Source organism: Oryza brachyantha, chromosome 1 (genome assembly GCF_000231095.2).
Source record: "Oryza brachyantha chromosome 1, ObraRS2, whole genome shotgun sequence".
Taxonomy (NCBI): Eukaryota; Viridiplantae; Streptophyta; class Magnoliopsida; order Poales; family Poaceae; genus Oryza; species Oryza brachyantha.
In genome coordinates, this window is record NC_023163.2 from 23,068,118 (window position 1) to 23,087,611 (window position 19,494).

At 40.6% G+C, this 19,494-nt stretch overlaps 1 protein-coding gene and 2 long non-coding RNA genes across 3 annotated transcripts; all 3 read left to right on the plus strand.

The window, feature by feature from the left end:
* The first annotated feature begins 9,357 nt into the window (after nt 1-9,357).
* Nucleotides 9,358-11,424, plus strand: LOC107303472. Its single transcript, XR_001549447.2, has 3 exons — nt 9,358-9,556; nt 9,691-9,798; nt 10,626-11,424. It is a non-coding gene; the product is annotated as an uncharacterized LOC107303472 (long non-coding RNA).
* A 10-nt stretch (nt 11,425-11,434) lies between these two features.
* LOC107303471 lies at nt 11,435-14,960 on the plus strand. The gene is made up of 3 exons (XR_001549446.1): nt 11,435-11,747; nt 13,245-13,306; nt 13,585-14,960. It is a non-coding gene; the product is annotated as an uncharacterized LOC107303471 (long non-coding RNA).
* A 986-nt stretch (nt 14,961-15,946) lies between these two features.
* Nucleotides 15,947-19,224, plus strand: LOC102702155 (indole-3-pyruvate monooxygenase YUCCA6-like). The gene is made up of 4 exons (XM_015832748.2): nt 15,947-17,017; nt 18,028-18,276; nt 18,409-18,531; nt 18,702-19,224. The coding sequence occupies exons 1-4, from the start codon at nt 16,259-16,261 to the stop codon at nt 18,897-18,899; spliced, it is 1,329 nt and encodes a 442-aa protein (XP_015688234.1). The 5' UTR covers nt 15,947-16,258; the 3' UTR covers nt 18,900-19,224.
* The last annotated feature ends 270 nt before the right edge of the window (nt 19,225-19,494 follow it).

Sequence of the window (19,494 nt, forward strand, 5' to 3'; positions counted from 1 at the left end):
GGCGGCTTTCGGGGTCGCGTACTCGCGTTGGTCGTGGGGCGCCCCGGCCGGGCGGGGGAGCCCGGGGACCTGAAAAATATGTCGTGGCTGAAAGCACGTATCGAAGCGAAGCGTGGTAGATGGCCCCCTGGCGAGGACTTTTTTCCGTGACAGACGTGATGTGTTTTGGCGCCGGCTCCGGATACCACGAGGTCACGTTGCGGTCGCGTCTTGTCGATGCTCAGGTCAGATGAAACAGAGACGTGACATGTACCGGTTATGACCTTTGCGGGTTCTAAACTGCTAAGCCCACGTTTTATGTTGGATTCGGATTTTGGAAATCAGTATATATATATACACACACTGTAATTTCCAAGCTGTGTATACATACCACATACGCACTCTCCGTCAATTTTTAGCCGTGTGAAACGACAGCATCGCTCGCTTCTCTAGCTTGCTATGATAAGCTGATTACCTCCAATGTCCACATCCGTGGGAACACAGCTAATGAACACACGGCCTAACTTTGTACCGCTACAAACATTGGGAATATTTCATCGGAAAACTGGTAGGCACACGGATCAGCTGGCGCACGCATACGTCTCGCGTCCAGGCGCCAGCTAGAACACCCAACAAAAGATTCCGCCGCTCGCAGCCGTGCAGCTGGCCGCCGGACGAAATTTCTTTTACGTCGCTCGTCCGTGTCAAAGGAACCGGGGACGAAGCTCACTGCCCTCAATAGTCAATTACACCCAAACGAAACATGCAGATCACTAGGAGTATGTATCAGCTGATCTGCATGCTTTGCGTTGCATGGCACATCTCTTGTCTCGACGTGGCACCAAGAGAAAAAAAACGCATGCTGCTGGATCGATCGAGCAGAGCGCGTAGTACGACTAGCTGTGTACTAGCTAGGAGTAGAGCTAAGTTACGAGAATCTAGGATGATTAAGTAATGAAGGAGAGTAGATGTCCCCTAATTATTGCTGTGGCTAGCTAGCCAAGTTAGCACGCGCTAAATTATCGTGGCTGGATGTAGTTTCGATTTGTCCTCTTCGTGTGTTTTTCTGATTTTTTTTCCTCCCTTCCCGTTCGTGAGCATGAGTTGTATGCACGTACGTCGCGACAGCCATTACACATTTACACCGACCTTGTCCTTTTCTCTCCTGTAGCACCGAGCGTAGAAGCCGTAGATGTCGCTTCTTAAATATTGCTCCGTGCTCTGTACTCGCAGTCGATCGACGCAGATTTAGTAGCTCGGGATGATTACCGGTGGCGGTACCGTAGTAGTACAGTAGCGCTGTACATGACTTGAAGTTGTAGTACACTGTACCATAGGTAAGCTGTACCCTGCTGTAAAAAGAACAGAAAGCCAGAGAGCACAGAAGTCTGAACTTTTCACTAGTACGTTCTTGCACTTGAACATTTCTATTACTGCAGATTGATTAACGCAGTAAAAGATCGTGCCCAAACTGTCTCATCAAAGTCACCAGTCCTAATCCTGAAGTCTGAAAGTCGTTCTTGTGATTCGGAAGAAATTAAACAAGTGAAAATATTATTACAACCTTATGAACGGGAACGATGTTACTATGTTAGTTACGCGAAACCGTGCAAGTTTTGTAAGAGCATCAGTTAAATTGCAGCACGCTTTGAGAGGAATCGCCGTTCGAATGAAGACTTGTCAACCGTGATCTATGTAAGATGGAATATCTTTACTGCCCTATCTCTGGTTTGGTGCTGTGCCGCTCCTAGCATACATCACAACAACCGGGTTTTAAGGGCCACGAGCATGACATAGATTTATCCTCTAGACACACACTAGTATAGTAGTATCAGTACAGTACTTCCACCTTGTGTGCTACGAGATGAATGAATGCACGGTCCAGCTTTGTGCAATGCATTGCTCCATCCGGGAGCCTTCGAAATTTACGCAGCTTCTATCCTACTCCCCGTGGTATTTCGACCATACATTAGTACATTACTCTGCTTGTACATTGTACTGTGCGTCAAGTCATGGATCCATCGAAATAACTCCCAAGTTCGTACGTGTTCATCCCATGATTATCTTCAACGGTATGTTAGCCGGCCTGCATTTTGTACTACATTAGCCCATCAAAGTATTTTGAAATATGTGCATTACTCTCTTTCATTTGAAGCATTACAAGGTTATACAGCTTGTTCACCATCCGGGAAATACGATGGCATTCTCGCAATGGGCAGGTTACTGTAACTCTTGATTACTCCTACCAACTGGTGAATACTGACAAGATTACGACTAGATTCCACGCTGAGCCGCTGCAGCTGGAATCCTGGATCCCCATTCTCTGGTGCTAAATCCTCTCGGCGGGTCTGCGGGATGGGATGTCTCGCCGCCGCAGTCGCGGGGCCGATTTCGTTTAGTTTTGCATTGGCCACTTCTGCGTGCCGTCTAGTGTGGCCGTGTGCGCATTGGTACCTCGGTGTCACCACTCGCCCCGCGAAACAGTGAGGCTGTGAAAACACCTCCGCTTCGTAACGTAAAATATTTGATTTTTTAACTTATAATTTTAATCATTTGTTTTATTTAAAAAATTATAAAAACATTATTTATTTTGCTTATGAGTTACTTTATTATTAAAAGAGTTTTAAGCACGACTTGTCATTTTTTATATTTGTACTAAATTTTTGGATAAGGTTAAACATTGTAATTAAAAAAGTCAAACATCTTATATTATGAAACAAATGTAGGGGCAGTTTAGATCCAGGGACTTTTTTTAGTCCATTGTCACATCGGATGTTTGGACGTTAAATAGGAGTATTAAATATAGATCGATAACAAAACAAATTGCATAAACAAAGGCTATTTCATTAGACAAATTTTTTAAGCCTAATTAAGTCACGGTTAGCAAATATTTACTGTAGCATCACATTCGCTAATCATGGACTAATTAGGCTCAATAGATTCGTCTCGCGAAATAGTACAGAGTATGATGTGAGTTTTATTAATAGTCTATATTTAATACTTCTAATTAGTATCCAAACATTCGCTATGACAGGTAATAAAAAAAGTCTCTGGGTGTCGTAGTAATATCGATGTCTTTTTAGGGCTAATGGAGGATTCCAAGAACAAATAATTTAGGGCACCATGTCAATTTAATCCTATGGAATATCAAAATATAGAAATTAATCAATGTTGTTTAGTTGTTTCACCGGAAAATCTTACACGAATTTAGAGAGAGAGAGACATACACAATGGAAACTTTTCAATAGATTGGAGCTCACGGTAGATTTTCTCCAAAATTCATATGTTTTAGGTCATTCCATATGAATTCTAAAGGATCATTTCTTTGATCCAAAGAAGCATATAGGATTTTTTTCCCTAAAAGATTCATATCCTACAAAATTCCTCTAAAATTCATTTGTTCGGAAGGAACCCCTAACTGTAACTCTGGAATGATACTAGATTTTTCTCTAGAAGGAGAGTACTGTATTCTACTAGTACGGCTGTATTATTTTTAGTTGAGACTAAAAGATAAAATATTGTCTGGGTTTTCTACTATTTAATGACGTTACCGGTGGAATTAGCTACTAAAGCATTAAAAAATCAAAGTGTGAGATAATAAACTTATATATCAAGTCTTTAAAAAAACATGCAGTGTTAGTAATTTGAGAAACATGTGCAAAAAATCCGAGGGAACAACTAAAAATAAATAGTCAGGAGACAATAACATAGCCTATATACAATTTCACGGTATTATAGCTTTGCTAGTTTTTCTAAATAAAATTGTGATCAAACTGTGCAACTTACAATACTATCATTTTTCTCCTTCTGCTTCTTTTGTGAAGATACAATTTTACGTGATCTCAAATGTTTTGCATGACACTCCTACATCTTTTGTCCACAGTTTTTCTCACAAAAAGGTGATTACTCAAACTACTCTTTGATGGAAAAGTTAGTTTTAGCTATTATGATGCCTACGTAGCACTACAATCAACGAAGGATGATTGATTTATCTTGTGTGATGGTTCAATCAGCAAAAATAATGAGACCTACGTACTAGTTTAGGTAACAACTGAAAAGATGGCCCCCACATCTCTGTCCCTCCCCTCTCTCCACGTCGTATTGTTGTCTGATGGTGATGGCAATCACCTCCCCCTTCTCATCACAGTAGCAGAGCAAAGAGGGATGGGGATAAGGGAGCTAAACTATAACATTATAACAACGGTGCATCGGAGGGGGATGAGGGACTATGGAATTCGACCTTGACGGATCATGGTAGCTGAGTAGAGGAGGATAAGAACATATGAGCTCGACATTGATAGAAGTTCGTAGACGGCAATGGTGACGGCGGAGGAGGACCACGACCATGAGGAAGAGAAGAGAGGAGATGGAAAGGAGTTGGAAGTGTCATCGACATGGGTATTGAGCTCATGTGCATGCCAACGTCCCTGCCTCCTTCTTCGCCTATTGCCTAGAGAATTGGGTCATCCTCCTAGCCATAGTTGCCTCCGTCAATGACCATGTACTTAGCCACCGCTGAGTTTCATGTCACATCGATCCAAGTGCTCAGCCACCGCAAAGTTTCATTGATAGAAGAGGCCATGGGTGATCAAACAACAGGTAGCTCATGGCAGTAGTTCACCCGTAGCTCCTAGACGACAACTCTAGAATCGAGATAGGGATATGGATTCTAGTCGACAAGGACGGCTAGGGATTGAGGCGGTTGGAGTAGTAGCAGATCTAGGCAACCGAGCGGTGGCTGAAGTCAGTGTCAAGGCTAAGCCACACTAGAGGACAAAGAGATCTACTAATGGCCGAGGTGTGAAGGAGTGTGGGAAGAGAGGAGAGAGAGGGAGGATGGGGCATGCGGGTCCTGCTTTTAATTTTTTTCCTATCATACATGTGGGTCCTAGTAGTTTTTAATTATTTTTGCTGACTGGATAACCACCCTACTTCCATGTAGTTATAGGTGACACGGACAACAAAATTGCCATCCATTTCAGACCATAATGTCAGTAGGATAAAATCATTGTCCAAACCACTTAGGAAGATAAATTGATCCAATTTTAAGAGTCAAGGAGCCTTCATACCCGGTTTGTGATTGGAGTTACAAATAAAACTTGGCTGATAGTTGAGAGAGACAAAGTGGACTAGTTCCTTATTTTGTCTAACTGAATAGTGGTGCAATGGTAGCCCATGGAACAACACCAAACACCAACTGTTACTACTAAGGAATAAGTTCATTTGAGATCCTTTAACTTAACAGCGAATTTGATTTTCGTTCCTAAACCACGATACCATAAACAATAGGTCTCTCAACTATCAAAATTAACGTAAAATAAGTCTCAAGGCAGTTTGAACAACGATTCGACTGATGTGGCACCTACATGACTGGTTTGAGTCAATCCTTGTCCTAAGTGGTAGTGACGTGAAACTGAGAGAAAAATACAAAAATTAAAACAATGCGTCTTCTACGGCGATACCCTCCACCAGATCGACTTTCCTAGACTTCGGCAAATTCGCGTGGACAAAGAAGAGAGGGGATGAGGTGGAGTAAGTGGGTCTCACTAACATGTGAGTCTCACTGCCACGTGGGCCCACATGTTTTCTTTTATTTTTTAATTGTTAAATTTTTCTTCATGTGCCACATCAATGTCACACTAGGACGAGTATCGATTCAAACTAGCCACGTAGGCGCCACATCAGCCAAAAGCACTGTTTAAACCATCTTAGGACTTATTTTGCACTGGTTTTAACAGTTGAGAGACCCGTTATATCTGGTTTTCTAGTTGGAGGATGAAAATCAGAGTCGTTGATAAAACAAGGGACCTTAGATGAACTTATTTCTACTTCAGATTTCCAGCCTATATATAACAAATCAAGAGGCCCACTAGATAGCTCTCGGGCTCTCGGCACTACTTTGGGCAATTGGGCGGGACTCGGGACGCTCGTCGCCACCCAATTCCATCTCTCGAACAAGCGGGGGGAAACAGTACCCTCCAGAAGCGTAGCACGGAAGCTTCCGATCGCAATGGCGCCTGAATCCATTCAAGGTTTCGCCCTCGCCGCCGATCGGAGGCCCCTACGCGATCCCAGCGCTCTCTGCGCCTGCGCCGCGGCGCGGCCTCGATCGGGTTCGCGAGGCTAGGGTTCCGAGATTGCCCCGATCCTAGCGAGTAGGTGAGTCCCCGTTTCTATTCTTAACTTGTGGTTACGTGCTTAGTTTGGTTGGGATTTCGAGTATTGCGCGCTTCGGTTGCTGCGGTTGTGAAGAGAATTAGCATGCGGAGTGGTTCGGGCCGGCCGGATTGGGCAGGGTTAGTGCGGATAACCCTCCTGTCCCAGTTGCGTCTAAAGTTCGAGTGACATTGGCTCTCGGTGGATTAGTTTCTAGAAGGTGGAATTTGGTACATGGATGCACGATCTCTGTGCCAATTGGAATTAGATTCAAAAGGCGCCCCCTTATTGTTTTTGTGGTTTTGGAGGAAGTTGTTACTACTGTGATACGTGAAGGATGTGTCATGCCAGAATTTAGAATTGAGAATGTTGGATGAGACCACCGGCCACCGGGGACATATTGCAAGCCGTTGCTAGTTGTCCGTAGTAACACTATGCTTTTGCCAATTTCTGGGACAAAGCATGGGCAAATTAGTTATTAAATTTGTGTTACTGTGATGTAGCATTCCTTCTTCTAGTAATCAATGGGGTTTATTTTGTTTTCGTGGTGACTGTAAGCTTGAAGTCTAGTGTGAAATGTTAGATAATACATGATAAAGTAAATATCACAAAACAATTCCGTTCAAACTATCATAAAACAATAGATTTAAGGGGGCGTATCACAGAACTATAGTTTTAATACCAATTACTCACGAAACTACAAATTTAAAGTGTAGTATAACAAAACTACAGATTTAGTGATGATGTTATCACAAAACTACATAATTTAGAGTTAGATCCATAGCACTTTCAGTTACAAGAGTTGCAGTTTTTTCATACAATGCCCTAAATCTGTAGTTTCATGATAAATTTGGCACTACTGTATTTATGTGAGACATCTCCTTGAATCTGTAGTTTTCCGATGGCCAAAATATCTATATTTTGGTGAAATTTACACAGATAATGAGATAAAACATATTGAGTTCTCTGGTAATGCCTTATAGTCATAATGCAATTTCTGTCGACTGCTTGCAACCTATTCTAATCCAGTCAGGGTTTAACAAAACTTCTATACAATCAATCTTGTGAAGTGATATTTCTGACTTAATGCTTTGCATTGTTGTTAAATGTGCTTTTGAAATTATGAAACTAATGTTCTTGTCATACACAGCTTAATTTTTTATATTCGACACTCTCTCCTGGAATTTGGTCCATGAAAGCTTTATCCTGCTTATATTTTGTGGAATTATTATATTCTATCAAATGCGTTCAATAATGCTAGGCTTTTCTCTTTTCTTTCCACAAATTGGACTTGTTCTTGGTTAATATTTTTAATTATACTATCATACAGCATGGGCAGTCATTTCTGATCACTATCCTCAGGGGAATAACACTACCTAATAAATATTATTATATTATGACCCATATTTTGCTATCTCAATGGGGATTTGGACTGTTTATGTGCCATCTCCTCCCCTTGATGCACTCTAAATTTCTATGCCTGTAAAGTGTAACTGACTACTGTCCATCAGGTATAATTTATTTATTTATTTAATTGCATATGCCTTTTTTGTAGTAAATCTGCTTACATTTTATTTCTGTAGACGTTTGTGATGAAGCATGTAATCATCATTGAACATGTTTTGGAATAGAAGCACTGGATTTTGGGCATATTACAGTGATATCGTAGTTTTCAGAATTTTAAATTTGGATTAGGTTGGTGAAATTCGAAATGCAAACTGTAGTCGTATATGAGAGAGAGAGAGAGAGAGAGAGAGAGAGAGAGAGAGAGAGAGAGAGAGAGATTACACATTATGGAATGTGGTTCTTCACTTTCCTTACCATATTGTTTCCAGTACGCCAAAAATGGAGATGCCCACGCATGAGCTTACGCATGTTGCGTGCACAATAATATTTCTTACATTACAATTTGATTGAGAAATGTGGAACTCTATAGCCTTCAAAATTGTTCGATATAGACCTGGCCTGCTTTCCCTGAAATACCTATCCTTTTGCAGATCCAGTTAGTTTGTATTGTCTCCTCAACACGACTTAAACTAATGATGGAAGTACTTAACTTTTAATAGCTTTGGTAAGAGTTTGGCTTTGTAGGAATAAAATTCTTGGGAACCAGGATTATTTTTTTTATCTTTGTCGTCACTAGAACGTTTACTTGCACTACATTAGACTATTATTTGTTCTGAGGTGCTTTTCTGTTTATGTTTGTATTCTATATGTGATGAGGTTTTGCACCCAGGAGATGGATTTGCTTTTCCATATGCACTTCAATAATGAATTACACAAAAAATGTACCCCAACTCAAAATCAAGCTTCATACAATTGTTCCGTTCCTGTATTATTGTTATTTGCACCCTTATAAAAATATAGAATTTCAGTTCTGAGATATATGTTCTTTTCTGTGATCTTGTGAATTACTTGAACCTTTGTCACCTTTAATAGGGTCAACAGAAAATTCGTCAACGTATTCAATTTTTTCACATTTTATTGCTTTATTTGTTGAAAAGCAGCTTGCCATGTTCTATTCTGTGATCTATTTGCTGCCGTGGTCCTCACCGAGTCACTGTTCCTCCTTGCTTGCCACTGTTCATCATTCCAGTCATCGCCTCCCACCTTGAGCAGCGCTGCATGGTTCCGTGGCAATCCACTTTAATTGCAATGCCATCCATCAACTCCTGCTTAATTCACTGGGTATTTTCTCATAACAATGAGTTACGTTGCATTATCTGTTGGTTTTGTTATGCTAGAAGGATCATGTAGAATGCCAATAGTTTATAAAATAACTTGAAAGTGTTCAAGAATGCTGTTCTAAAGTTTGATGATACTATAATATGGTATCAGGTTTATTTTTTTAAAAGAATCCCATTCTAAGTGTGTTCAATATACTGGCTAAATGTGCTTTGCATCTGCATGATTACACTACAAGGTAATAGTTGAGCTGTTCATTTTGTAAAGAAACTATGTTTTCCAGTGAAGCAAATATTTCTAATTTTGTGTATAAAATTGTTAAACACAAATTATTAAACCCCCTTGGAAGCTAAAATTAAATTGTTATAGGTCCGGGTTTAAGGAGCATGTGCTGGCTGGCAAGCTTATTTGCTTGAGAAAGTTGCTCATATTCCTTTCTTCCTGCCTATTACATCACCTAGTAGTTACTACTGGGTATTTTCTTCCTCATGGGCTTTCCTCTCTCTTGTTCTTTTTGTTTCTTGGACCTCAGCAAAATGCACTGTGCCATGGGACATTTGGCCATATTGAAAAGTCAAATGGAAGTTCACGGTCAGGAGGTGATGGAATTGACATTGAGACCTAGATACGGAGGTTCGGGCACCAAACATTTCTTAGTAACATGGAAGGGAATTGAGTAAAACTCGAGGGCTTGGTTTATTTAATGAGTTCAGGATGGAAGGAATAATACATGAAGGTAAGAAATTAGGTCTTGGAAATGTATGTGTAGTTTAGTGCATTCGATGAAGGTCTTGTGCACAACAAAACCTCAGTTCTTTAGCGTAATTAATTATGCTATTGTCCTATAACACTCTTTGTTCATATTTTCAGCCAACTCATTGTTAGCATGATCGGACATCTCAAGTTTACCTCTTCCTTATGTGACATTCTATATTCAGGGTTCACTTTTGGGTTAAAAGTCAACAGTGACGAAAAAAGGTAGAAAGTTTCTCATGTGCTCTTTTCTAGATTATTTAAAGTTAACAGACTGCTTCTTCACAGGATAGATTCTCTATCTTTTAAAATGTTTATTTTTATATTTCAAGCTACATGAACATGCACCTTGCCATTTAGTGTAATCAGTCATCAAAACCCAACAAGCAAAAGCAGTGAAAAGGAAATTCTTTCTGCATTGTTGGTGGCTCTGGCTCCTTAGTTTACAGTTTAGATACCCCAAAACTTTCACTTTTCCTAGTGGTTTAGTTCCACATCATTGTGATGGATCATAAAATATGATTGTGTGCTCATTGCTTCATTAACACAAGTTACGATGATGAGTGCTTTGCTTTCATGTACCTGTTTTCTCGAAGAAACATATAGCTTTGTACTGAGCTTTTCTGTTACTGACTGATTAGTGACCAGACCACTGGTTCTCCAGTAGTTTCTTTTACCTGTCTTGAACAACCGACAGAATTTTACAGCTTTTAATACATTTGGGCCACAATAAACTACAGAATAAAAGTTCAGTGATGGGGCTATAACTTTGTACTCTTTTTTGCTCCGAGATACTCCCTCCTATTTTATTTGTATGACGTTGGTTAGTTCAAAATTGAACTAACCAACGTCCTACATTGATGCATGGAGGGAGTAGTATTTTGTGGGAAGTTGTATAAATACAGGTTGTATATCCAATGATTTTGTTGTCTCACCTTCCATCAGTGTTGCTGGACAGCACAACACTTGCATTTTGGGAATTTTATGTACAAATTACAATTTATATATCCAATGATTTCAGTTGATCACCTTCCATTCTTGCTGCTGGACAGTGAATCTTGCGAGAAGAGGCTGCCTAATCAAGGAAACTATGTCTTCTGTGACCAGACCTCAGAAACCATTGGCCATATCTTAGTATTGCCCAGAATCTGTCCCCAGGACACCCCCTCTACATTGTGCATTCCTGACTTAATGAAATTTGGATGGCTTCCTTGGCCATCCTGGCCAAAACAAAAAAAAAAATTGCCCAGAATCCCTGCAGGTGCAGTGGTTAATTCGAAGTGCCATCAACCTGAGTACTGACAGGCTGCTTTTCAAGCAGTCAGAACAATTTTGAGGGTGGTGGCTCTCTGTGAGAGCGGTAGATTCTGGAGCTTCTGCAGCTCGTCTTTGATACTGGGTTCCTGGTGGCTGGGATGATTTGGAAGGAAAGAAATAACATGATCTTCGACCAAGTCAACAAGCCCTGGTGCCAACTACCTAAGAATATGTAGAGGAATTGGCATTGTGGTGGTCGGCAGGAGCAACAATCCAGGGGTTTATCTAGTGTTGCTTCTTTTCCCTGGTTGCAAAAGATTGTGAGATTTTCAGTTTGGATTATCTTGCTCTTTTTTCTTGGTCAATCTTCATCAGTTGGTTCTTGTCGCTGAACTCGAGTTCCTTAATGCACATATTTTGCATGTTCCATGAAAAAAAAAAAATTAATCTGCAGTTCGAAGATTCATCATCTCTGATTCTCAGCCTACATAGTAGTGATATGCCAACTTTGATATGTTACTTAAAATTATGTCAATTATATCTGATTTTTTTCCATAAACCTCAAGCAACAATACTCATATATCGTTAATTAATTCTCCCCATTTTTGCAACATTCCTTTTGATCCATTATTTGTATCAATTGATTATTTTTCCCTGGTTTTTTCTGCATTCCAAAGTTCCAGTTAATCCATTATATGTACCTATTGTCAATATGCCCTCATACTTGTTAAGCATTACTACAGAAACATTTCGTCACAGTTTCTTGGGGATGCCTTTGTGTGATGTTACGAAGAGTTGCAGCCCCTGGCCATTGAAGTGATTTTTTCACCTATGCCGGACTTATGTTGGAAGCTCACGCATTGAGGGAGTGGTACAGTCAATTCATATTCAAATGACTGAAGGTATCAATCTACGAGGTATGGTTTCTAATTTTATATTAATTTTATTTTGTTAAATAAGTAACATCTGTAACTGGTGGTTTCGTACATCCTCCTTCCGGTTTATATTTTAAATCACTTTCTGTTTGTTCTAAGTTAAACCCCTTTAAGTTTTACCAAATTTGTATAAAAATGTACTAACATCTACAACACCAAATTAGTTTCACAAATCGGACATTGAATATATTTCTATAGCATATTTATTTTGTATTAGAACAGAGTTCTTCTAAGGTGCCCCATATGGAGGTAAGAGCTTCAACAAATCTGGACCATTGATTATTAATGATATTTGTAATAAAAATGTTCCTTAATTAATAATTTGGAAAGACCAACACACAAGAAATGTCCTTTCCGAAAATAATCTCGCATGGCTTAAATTAAGGGCAACTAGTTTAGTCATATCTAGTCTATCATTAAGTTCTGCATTCCAATTTGAATTATCAAACTCGTAGCATGCAATATTCGAATAGATATGATTCAAATATATGAGAGTTTTTCAACATTTCAAGTGTAGTTTTTAAATTAGAAAGCATTGGTTTTAGCATTTTGTAAATTTTTTTTGGATGTCAATTTTGAAATTTTATCAGACATATAAGATTTTTACGCGGGTTTTAAATATGTTACGCTGGTCTGTAAATATATTTTTGAAAAATGATATATAAGATTTTTTTTTGCGCAAATATGTTTATTGCATGTGAAAGTTTAAATTATAAAGAGTATGCATATACCATGTTCCCATGCAAATTCAAAATAATGTTTTAATGGCATGCAAAATGTATTTGTATTTCCTTATAATGAAGTCTTACCTCTCATGGGGTGATACACATATCAACTGTTAGATCCAAGCCAAACCAACGGTCCAAAGAAACTTAGAGTACACTAAAAAATCCCATTAGAATATTCTTATATTATTGGACTTTTTTACGGTACACCAGGATTGTTTACATCGTTGATTGCAAACCAATCTAAGGTTGGACACTCTTATTACCTCCTATAAGGTAATGCATCATAAATAGGGAAATACAAGATAGTATGTACCTATTTATAAGCATGCTCACCCATAAGGCAAGTGATTAGTGCAATAGTTTTGTATTCATATTCTGAAATTCAGTTTCCATACAACTTCATTTATTTTGTTTCAAAATTCATATTATCTGCATGAATATATATATTTCAAATTATGGTCAAATTACATAAAGAATTCAATTTTGGTATTTAATTATCATTGTTTAGAAACAATACATTTTCTACTGCTATCAATATATGAAAGTACAAGTTATTTATACACATACAAATAACTTTGTAATATTTGTTTCAGATTTTTGAATTTGAAATTTCAAATCAAATTTGCTTATTTGATGCACTTAGTTAATATATTTTTATGCATATATGGTTTTTGTGGATTTATAATACCATTCACATATTTGTTTAATATGCAAAGCATTTATTGACCACTAGTGTTGCTAATTTTGTTAGATGCAAGCATCACTAAGCATGGAAGGTGTCATAAACTGCATTGACGAGTCTCATTGACGAAGGTAATATATTTTTAGAACAAAATATAAATCAAAATATCCACTGGTCAAGATTTATCCATGACTCCATAGAACTTCGGTGGAGTACCTTAAAATGGCTCTATATTATTTTTATATAAACTTGGTCAAATTTGAAGAGTTTTGACTTAGGACAAAATCAAAGTTATGTATAATATAAAATGGAGTATATCACATAATCAGTTGGCAGTATTTGTTTAATATAGTCATATTCTATATTGATGGTACACTTGTACATTTAGTCGCCATCAACTCTTGTCCAGACAAAGAACTGAAGACACTGCAAATATTTGTGCATCATTCGTTGGACACCCAGTAACATGCACACACTACAACTATGTGCCTCATTTCTTCAGCGGGAAGGATAGCTCTGTCAGATTGACAAGGCTATCGCACTAGTGGATTCCAAAAACTCTTTGGGGCTCTTAGAAAAGAAGTAATGTATGCCGGTCCATATGCCACCAATCTGCACCAAAGTTTCTTGTCTCACCTTGACCTCTTATTGGGAAGTATATACTTACTCCAAGTCATGTCCTGTAGTACTAACTGCAAGAATGGTGGGTCTGAGACTTGGGTCCATGACATGTGAAAGGACTATATACTGTTAGAGAAAGGGTAGATTGGAGCTGTTCCTTCACTGAAATAAAGGCACTAGCATTCTTGGAGTGCTGTGACTGCAAGAATCCTGAAAAGCGATGGTTCAAGAGATCGCAATGTACGGTAGTGGTGTGGCTAAAGAGGAATCCAGTGGGAATCCAGGAGGAAGTATACTGGGAGAAATGGCAGGCACGAGCTGCATCTCAGATCCTCCATCATTTGAAGATGGATCCTTGTAACATGTGCTGAGTGTGCAGCAGCAGTGATTTGGGTCTGATTGGCACAATGGCAGGCAGTTGCTGTTCTCTAGGGCACAATGGCCACAATTTGCATGCACCCACTGAGGAAGCTAGTTGTTGGATTTCCCTTTTTCTGGTGCCCCACAGCAGGTGGATGTTTGGTTTTCTAGGGTTTCGTTAGAGCTGTAGATGTGTGTTTAGGCATCATCTCTTCTTACATAGCATAGAGCAATGTGTGTGGTCTGTATATTGATGAGATGACAAATTGACAATTTTAGAAATCAGGTGAAAATGATCTGTTTGTGTTGCTACTTGCTACATTGCTGCACAGATCACACCACACCAGTGCTACCACCATAAGAATTGCTGCAGCATTTGTCCTAGTCCTGCTGCACACCTGGACCTTTTTGTAGGTTCTCGTCTTACCTTTATAGCTGTGATCAACCTCTGTGGCCTGCTACAGAAAATACTTTTATTGACCCCTGTAACTTCCATTCTGGTGTTTCCCGCCGCCCATATTGCCCGTGCTCCAATTACAGAGCTGGGTAGTGGGTGTGCTACACAAAGTGAGGTAAGGTGTAAAAGAAAAATTAGCAGAAGGCTAAGGCGGTGAGAGGTTGAGGACACCTTTTTTTAATGGAATTCTGGATTTCCTGGAAGTAGTCTTATCTGCATCATTGCAATTAGATTCTTCCCTGTTCTTGGCAAATTTATGTTCATTTCCAGTAGAACTTGGAATCATTTTTAAGTGCAGTGCCAATTCCGTGCATGCTTATTTGGTTGCTCGTAGTTGACTCTCAAATTGTTAGGCCCTACCATGGAGAGATGTTGGGGACAGCACTATTTTTATGTAAGGATCTTCCCTACAAGGAAAAATGGAGATTAGGTACAAGTGTACAACGCTTGGTCGGTTTATAGAGATCATTTGTCTACTGCAGTGCCACAATGATGGTTTCAGCGTGAAAGTGCTGACGGCTGGCATCTGTTTATGTCTAATGATTACTCTGAATGGGCATTGTGATAGAGGCAAGATGCTCCATGAACAATCATTGGAAAGTTCGAAGTCCAAAATTTCTGATCTGCCGAGGCCCCAGTAAGCGGCCTGATTCAAAGAATCTTCTTAAATCCTAGTTCATCCTATTCTGGAGATTTTATGGCTCTAGACAACGATGGGAGTTATCATATTTGTCTCCAGAAAACTGATCGGCGATTATGCTTCCTGGATACTTCAAGGAGAGATTTTGCAGGTGAGCTGTCTCTCTTAAAGAATACTAGTGGCACGTAATAAGCTAAGTTGCATACTAACCTGTAGGCTTCTGAGCATTACTCCTTTTTAAATTGCGTTTGTTCATTGCTAAGACAATATGTAGGTAGAGAATAAATAATGGCACGCGAAGTAACCTATCGCAGTTGCTTTTGCTAATCTATGCACTTCACTTCTTTTTAGAAATCTTGCTTTAGTTAACTTAGCTTTTACAATTCAAGAAACGATGACTACGTACTTAATTCCTCGTCTAAAAAAAGTGTCATCTCATGATGATCAATCTTGCTGAGGATTACGGCACAGTTCAATGATTAAACTATGCCACTACTCACTGCTAATAGGCTCTGATGTCCTGCATGTTCCCGTTTGTTCAGGACTTGCCACACGTCCGTCCAGTATCTACGTAACCCTTAATTGGTACGCACTTGTTTATATTATTTTTAAATGAACGTACTTGATCTCAGTTAAACTATAAGACTACTTACATGGGGTATATAGTGGAAAGGAGCCAGCTAAGCCGTAGGCATGCATTCAAAAGCTGGAGGTATAACCATAGAGGCAACCCTCAGAACTTCTCTTCTTCCCTTCATCCTTCTCCATCTAGCTATTCTGTACTTAAACAACAAAGAGCAGTCCCGCTAGATTGCTCCACCAACCTCCTCAGAACATCGAGGATTCTTATATATCATTCACTTCTTCACCAAGTCTTCTTGAGATACAACAATCTTTTCTCTGTCGTGCGTGTGTTCATGTACAACAACGTCAAGATTGAAGCCAACACATCTATGCACCAATAGCTAGATCGAGCAAACACCATTAGAAAGCCTACCTACCTGCATGGACCCTTGGAGTGAAATTGAGGGCAAGAGAGCTCATGATCCTATCTTCCAAAACCACGTCCGCCCAAACTGCCGCCAACCTGCTGATGGTTTCTGCAAGGAGAAGGGCGCAGATGCTGCCATCGCTCGCGCCGAGCGATGCATCTGGGTTCCGGGGCCAATCATAGTGGGCGCTGGACCATCAGGGCTCGCTGTTGCTGCATGTCTCAAGGAGAAGGGGATTGACAGCCTTGTTCTCGAGCGCTCCAACTGCATAGCTTCGCTTTGGCAGCTCAAGACATACGACCGTCTCAGCCTTCATCTCCCTCGCCAGTTCTGTGAGCTTCCCCTCATGCCTTTCCCTGCCGACTACCCTATTTATCCCTCAAAGCAGCAGTTTGTAGCCTACCTGGAGAGCTACGCCGCAAGGTTCGGGATCCGCCCCACGTACAACCGGACGGTGGTCTGTGCAGAATATGACGAGCATCTTCAGTTATGGCGGGCGAGAACACGAGCCACAGGCGTAATGGGGGAGGAGGTCGAGTATGTGTCTCAGTGGTTGGTTGTGGCCACTGGTGAGAACGCCGAGATCGTGCTGCCGGAGATTGATGGCCTGGAGGAGTTCAAGGGAGTTGTCATGCACACCAGTTCATATAAAAGCGGCGGCGCATTCGCTGGGAAGCGTGTTCTCGTTGTTGGGAGTGGCAATTCAGGCATGGAGGTGTGCCTAGACCTCTGCAACCACAATGCAAGGCCCCATATTGTAGTAAGAGACGCTGTACGTGAGACTTCTCCCCTTTATCAGTTCTTTTGTGCATGTTATTGAGTAGTATTACTTAACCGTGAGCTATGTTAATTTTATAACTTTAATTAGTTTCCTACTCTGAAGTCTAAACCCTATAAGAATTGATAGTCCTAAACTGTAATGATGGAGGGTGGTGCCCCTGAGTTCCTGTTTTAGGTTATAGTTCTCGGACTCGGAGTGCTTGTTTTGTTTATGTCGGATGTTAGCGGCTCGAGTGTGCTGCTCTTGAACATGGTGTCTGATATCATTAGCGTGAACCAAACCAATATTTTTCAAGGCCCATTGGTTCTTTGCACCTGTAGCACACTTGCCATTAGTTTATGTAAGTTCAGGGTTATGAGCAAGCTGTCACTTGAGGAAAGGAGAGATTCTTGAAACGGAAGGCTTCTCTGGCCGCGTTCGGTCGTTCTTTCTCGGGATTCATTCCCACGCGTGTGTACTTGCAGCTTTTCTGGCCATCTCTATGTGACTGCGTCCTTCATGTCCATTTTCTTTTGGTTCTTTGATTGGTGTTCTGCTTGTAGTTTTCTTGCCCCAAGGATAGTGCAAAGAGCTTTCTCATCTATACCTCATGGAAAAATAATTATCTGTGCACATTAGCCATGCATGGGTCCCCATCACCACTACGAGAGCATAGCATAAGTCTGTCACTTAAAAAGAAACATTAACAAAATGGCTTGAGAACCTACCTTTCATAACTAGGTGCATTCCTTTCTCACAGCTCTTTCATCTTTCAAAGAGCTTGGTGAGGTTATAAAAAATGCTAGCTGGGTTTTGCATACTATATCATGTTGTAGATAAGGGAATAAGTTTGGTCCAGGGTGTGTGTTTCAAATGGGTCGTGTTGCTTCTTGTAGCATACGGAAAGCAGACCTTGGAAAACAGAGATTTATTCTGAATAATTTTTATGTTCCAATCATTAGTGCAAGTGTTGCATTGCCTTTTTGTTGAGCGCTAACTAAGATTTTGTCCATCATTGGCAGGTACACATCTTGCCCAGGGAGATGCTGGGTCAGTCCACCTTTGGGCTGTCAATGTGGCTGCTCAAGTGGCTCCCAGTCCACGTGGTGGACCGGATTCTACTGCTCATAGCTCGGACCATGCTTGGGGATACTGCTCCGCTTGGGCTAAAACGTCCTACCATCGGTCCTCTCGAGCTCAAGTCACTCTCAGGGAAGACCCCAGTTCTTGACGTTGGCACATTTGCAAAGATTAAGTCTGGTGACATCAAGGTCTGTTTCAATATAAGAAGTACAAATCAGCATGAAAATGATTGTTCAATAGAGAGAATGCATTGATCTATCATCATTAGTCAAAGTACTGTTCTGAAACTTTTTTTCTGTCAAAATGATTGAACTGTACAGGTACGCTCGGCCATAAAACAAATATCAGGGAGAAAGGTAGAGTTCATGGACACACGGTTGGAGGAGTTTGATGTCATTGTGCTTGCCACCGGATACAAGAGCAACGTTCCCTCCTGGTTAAAGGTACGATTTACTCTTTTATATGCATGTCTGTAAAAAATATCAACGGCACGCCATGCAAACGCTGCCAAGCATTCTCCCTTCATTTATGCAAGTACTCAATAACTTTGCAAACTGATAAACTCCGTGCATCATCTACGTCCTGATATCTGGGTTTGCTTTGAAATTGGCAGGACCGGGAATTGTTTTCCGAAAAGGATGGGTTGCCAAGAAAGTCATTTCCAAACGGTTGGAAGGGGGAGAACGGGCTCTACTCGGTCGGGTTCACCCGGCGCGGGCTGATGGGAACATCGGTGGATGCTCGGAGAATTGCTCACGACATCGAGCAGCAATGGAAGGCCAGAGGGAAGCACCCGGACGTGTTGCTCTAGCTTCCGTCTCTCTGTCTCTCGCCATGGTTACCGGAGGCATGCCATCGATCGGTCATGCATAAGCTTGTGAATACTAGCTAGTAGGTTTGGTGAGAAAACGATGATACGATGTTACTCTGCCGACTTCAACAACGGTGCGTTTGGAGTGGCCCAAGGGTGTAATGCGTGCGATGCTGCATGCTGCGTTTGTTGCATTTTGGTGCTTGTATAGGGTATTGTATTGTCAATTTTTCTGTGCCGTGGTTTGCGTTTGATGACTAACCATCCTATAAGCTGCTCTGTATCATCCTCGGTGGAGTAATACTGAAATGCCCATGTTGGACAATCGGGCTCTGTTTGGCCTCGACTGGTCGTCAATGAATCTAGCTTGGTTTTCATATAGACGGCGTTTACATCTTCTCGATTAATTGTCACAGCTATTTGTTTGTCCCCGAGTGATCATCAATGAATCTAGCTTGGCTTCCATATCCATTGCGTTTAAATCTTCTCAATTAAATGTCACGGCTATTTTCATCTTGTTTGCCAGTTGCCAAGCAGCTGAAAGCTTCATTTAAAGCATTTCGGTACAAGATTCCATCCAGCAGTATGGTTAGTG

What these genes read in the sequence shown, in the direction of transcription:
- LOC102702155 (XM_015832748.2), top strand. Translation starts at nt 16,259, where the DNA reads ATGGACCCTTGGAGTGAAATTGAGGGCAAGAGAGCTCATGATCCTATC. An exon ending in ATATTGTAGTAAGAGACGCT is followed by an intron (nt 17,018 to 18,027) that starts GTACGTGAGACT and finishes CATCATTGGCAG; the next exon opens with GTACACATCTTGCCCAGGGA. An exon ending in TTAAGTCTGGTGACATCAAG is followed by an intron (nt 18,277 to 18,408) that starts GTCTGTTTCAAT and finishes TGAACTGTACAG; the next exon opens with GTACGCTCGGCCATAAAACA.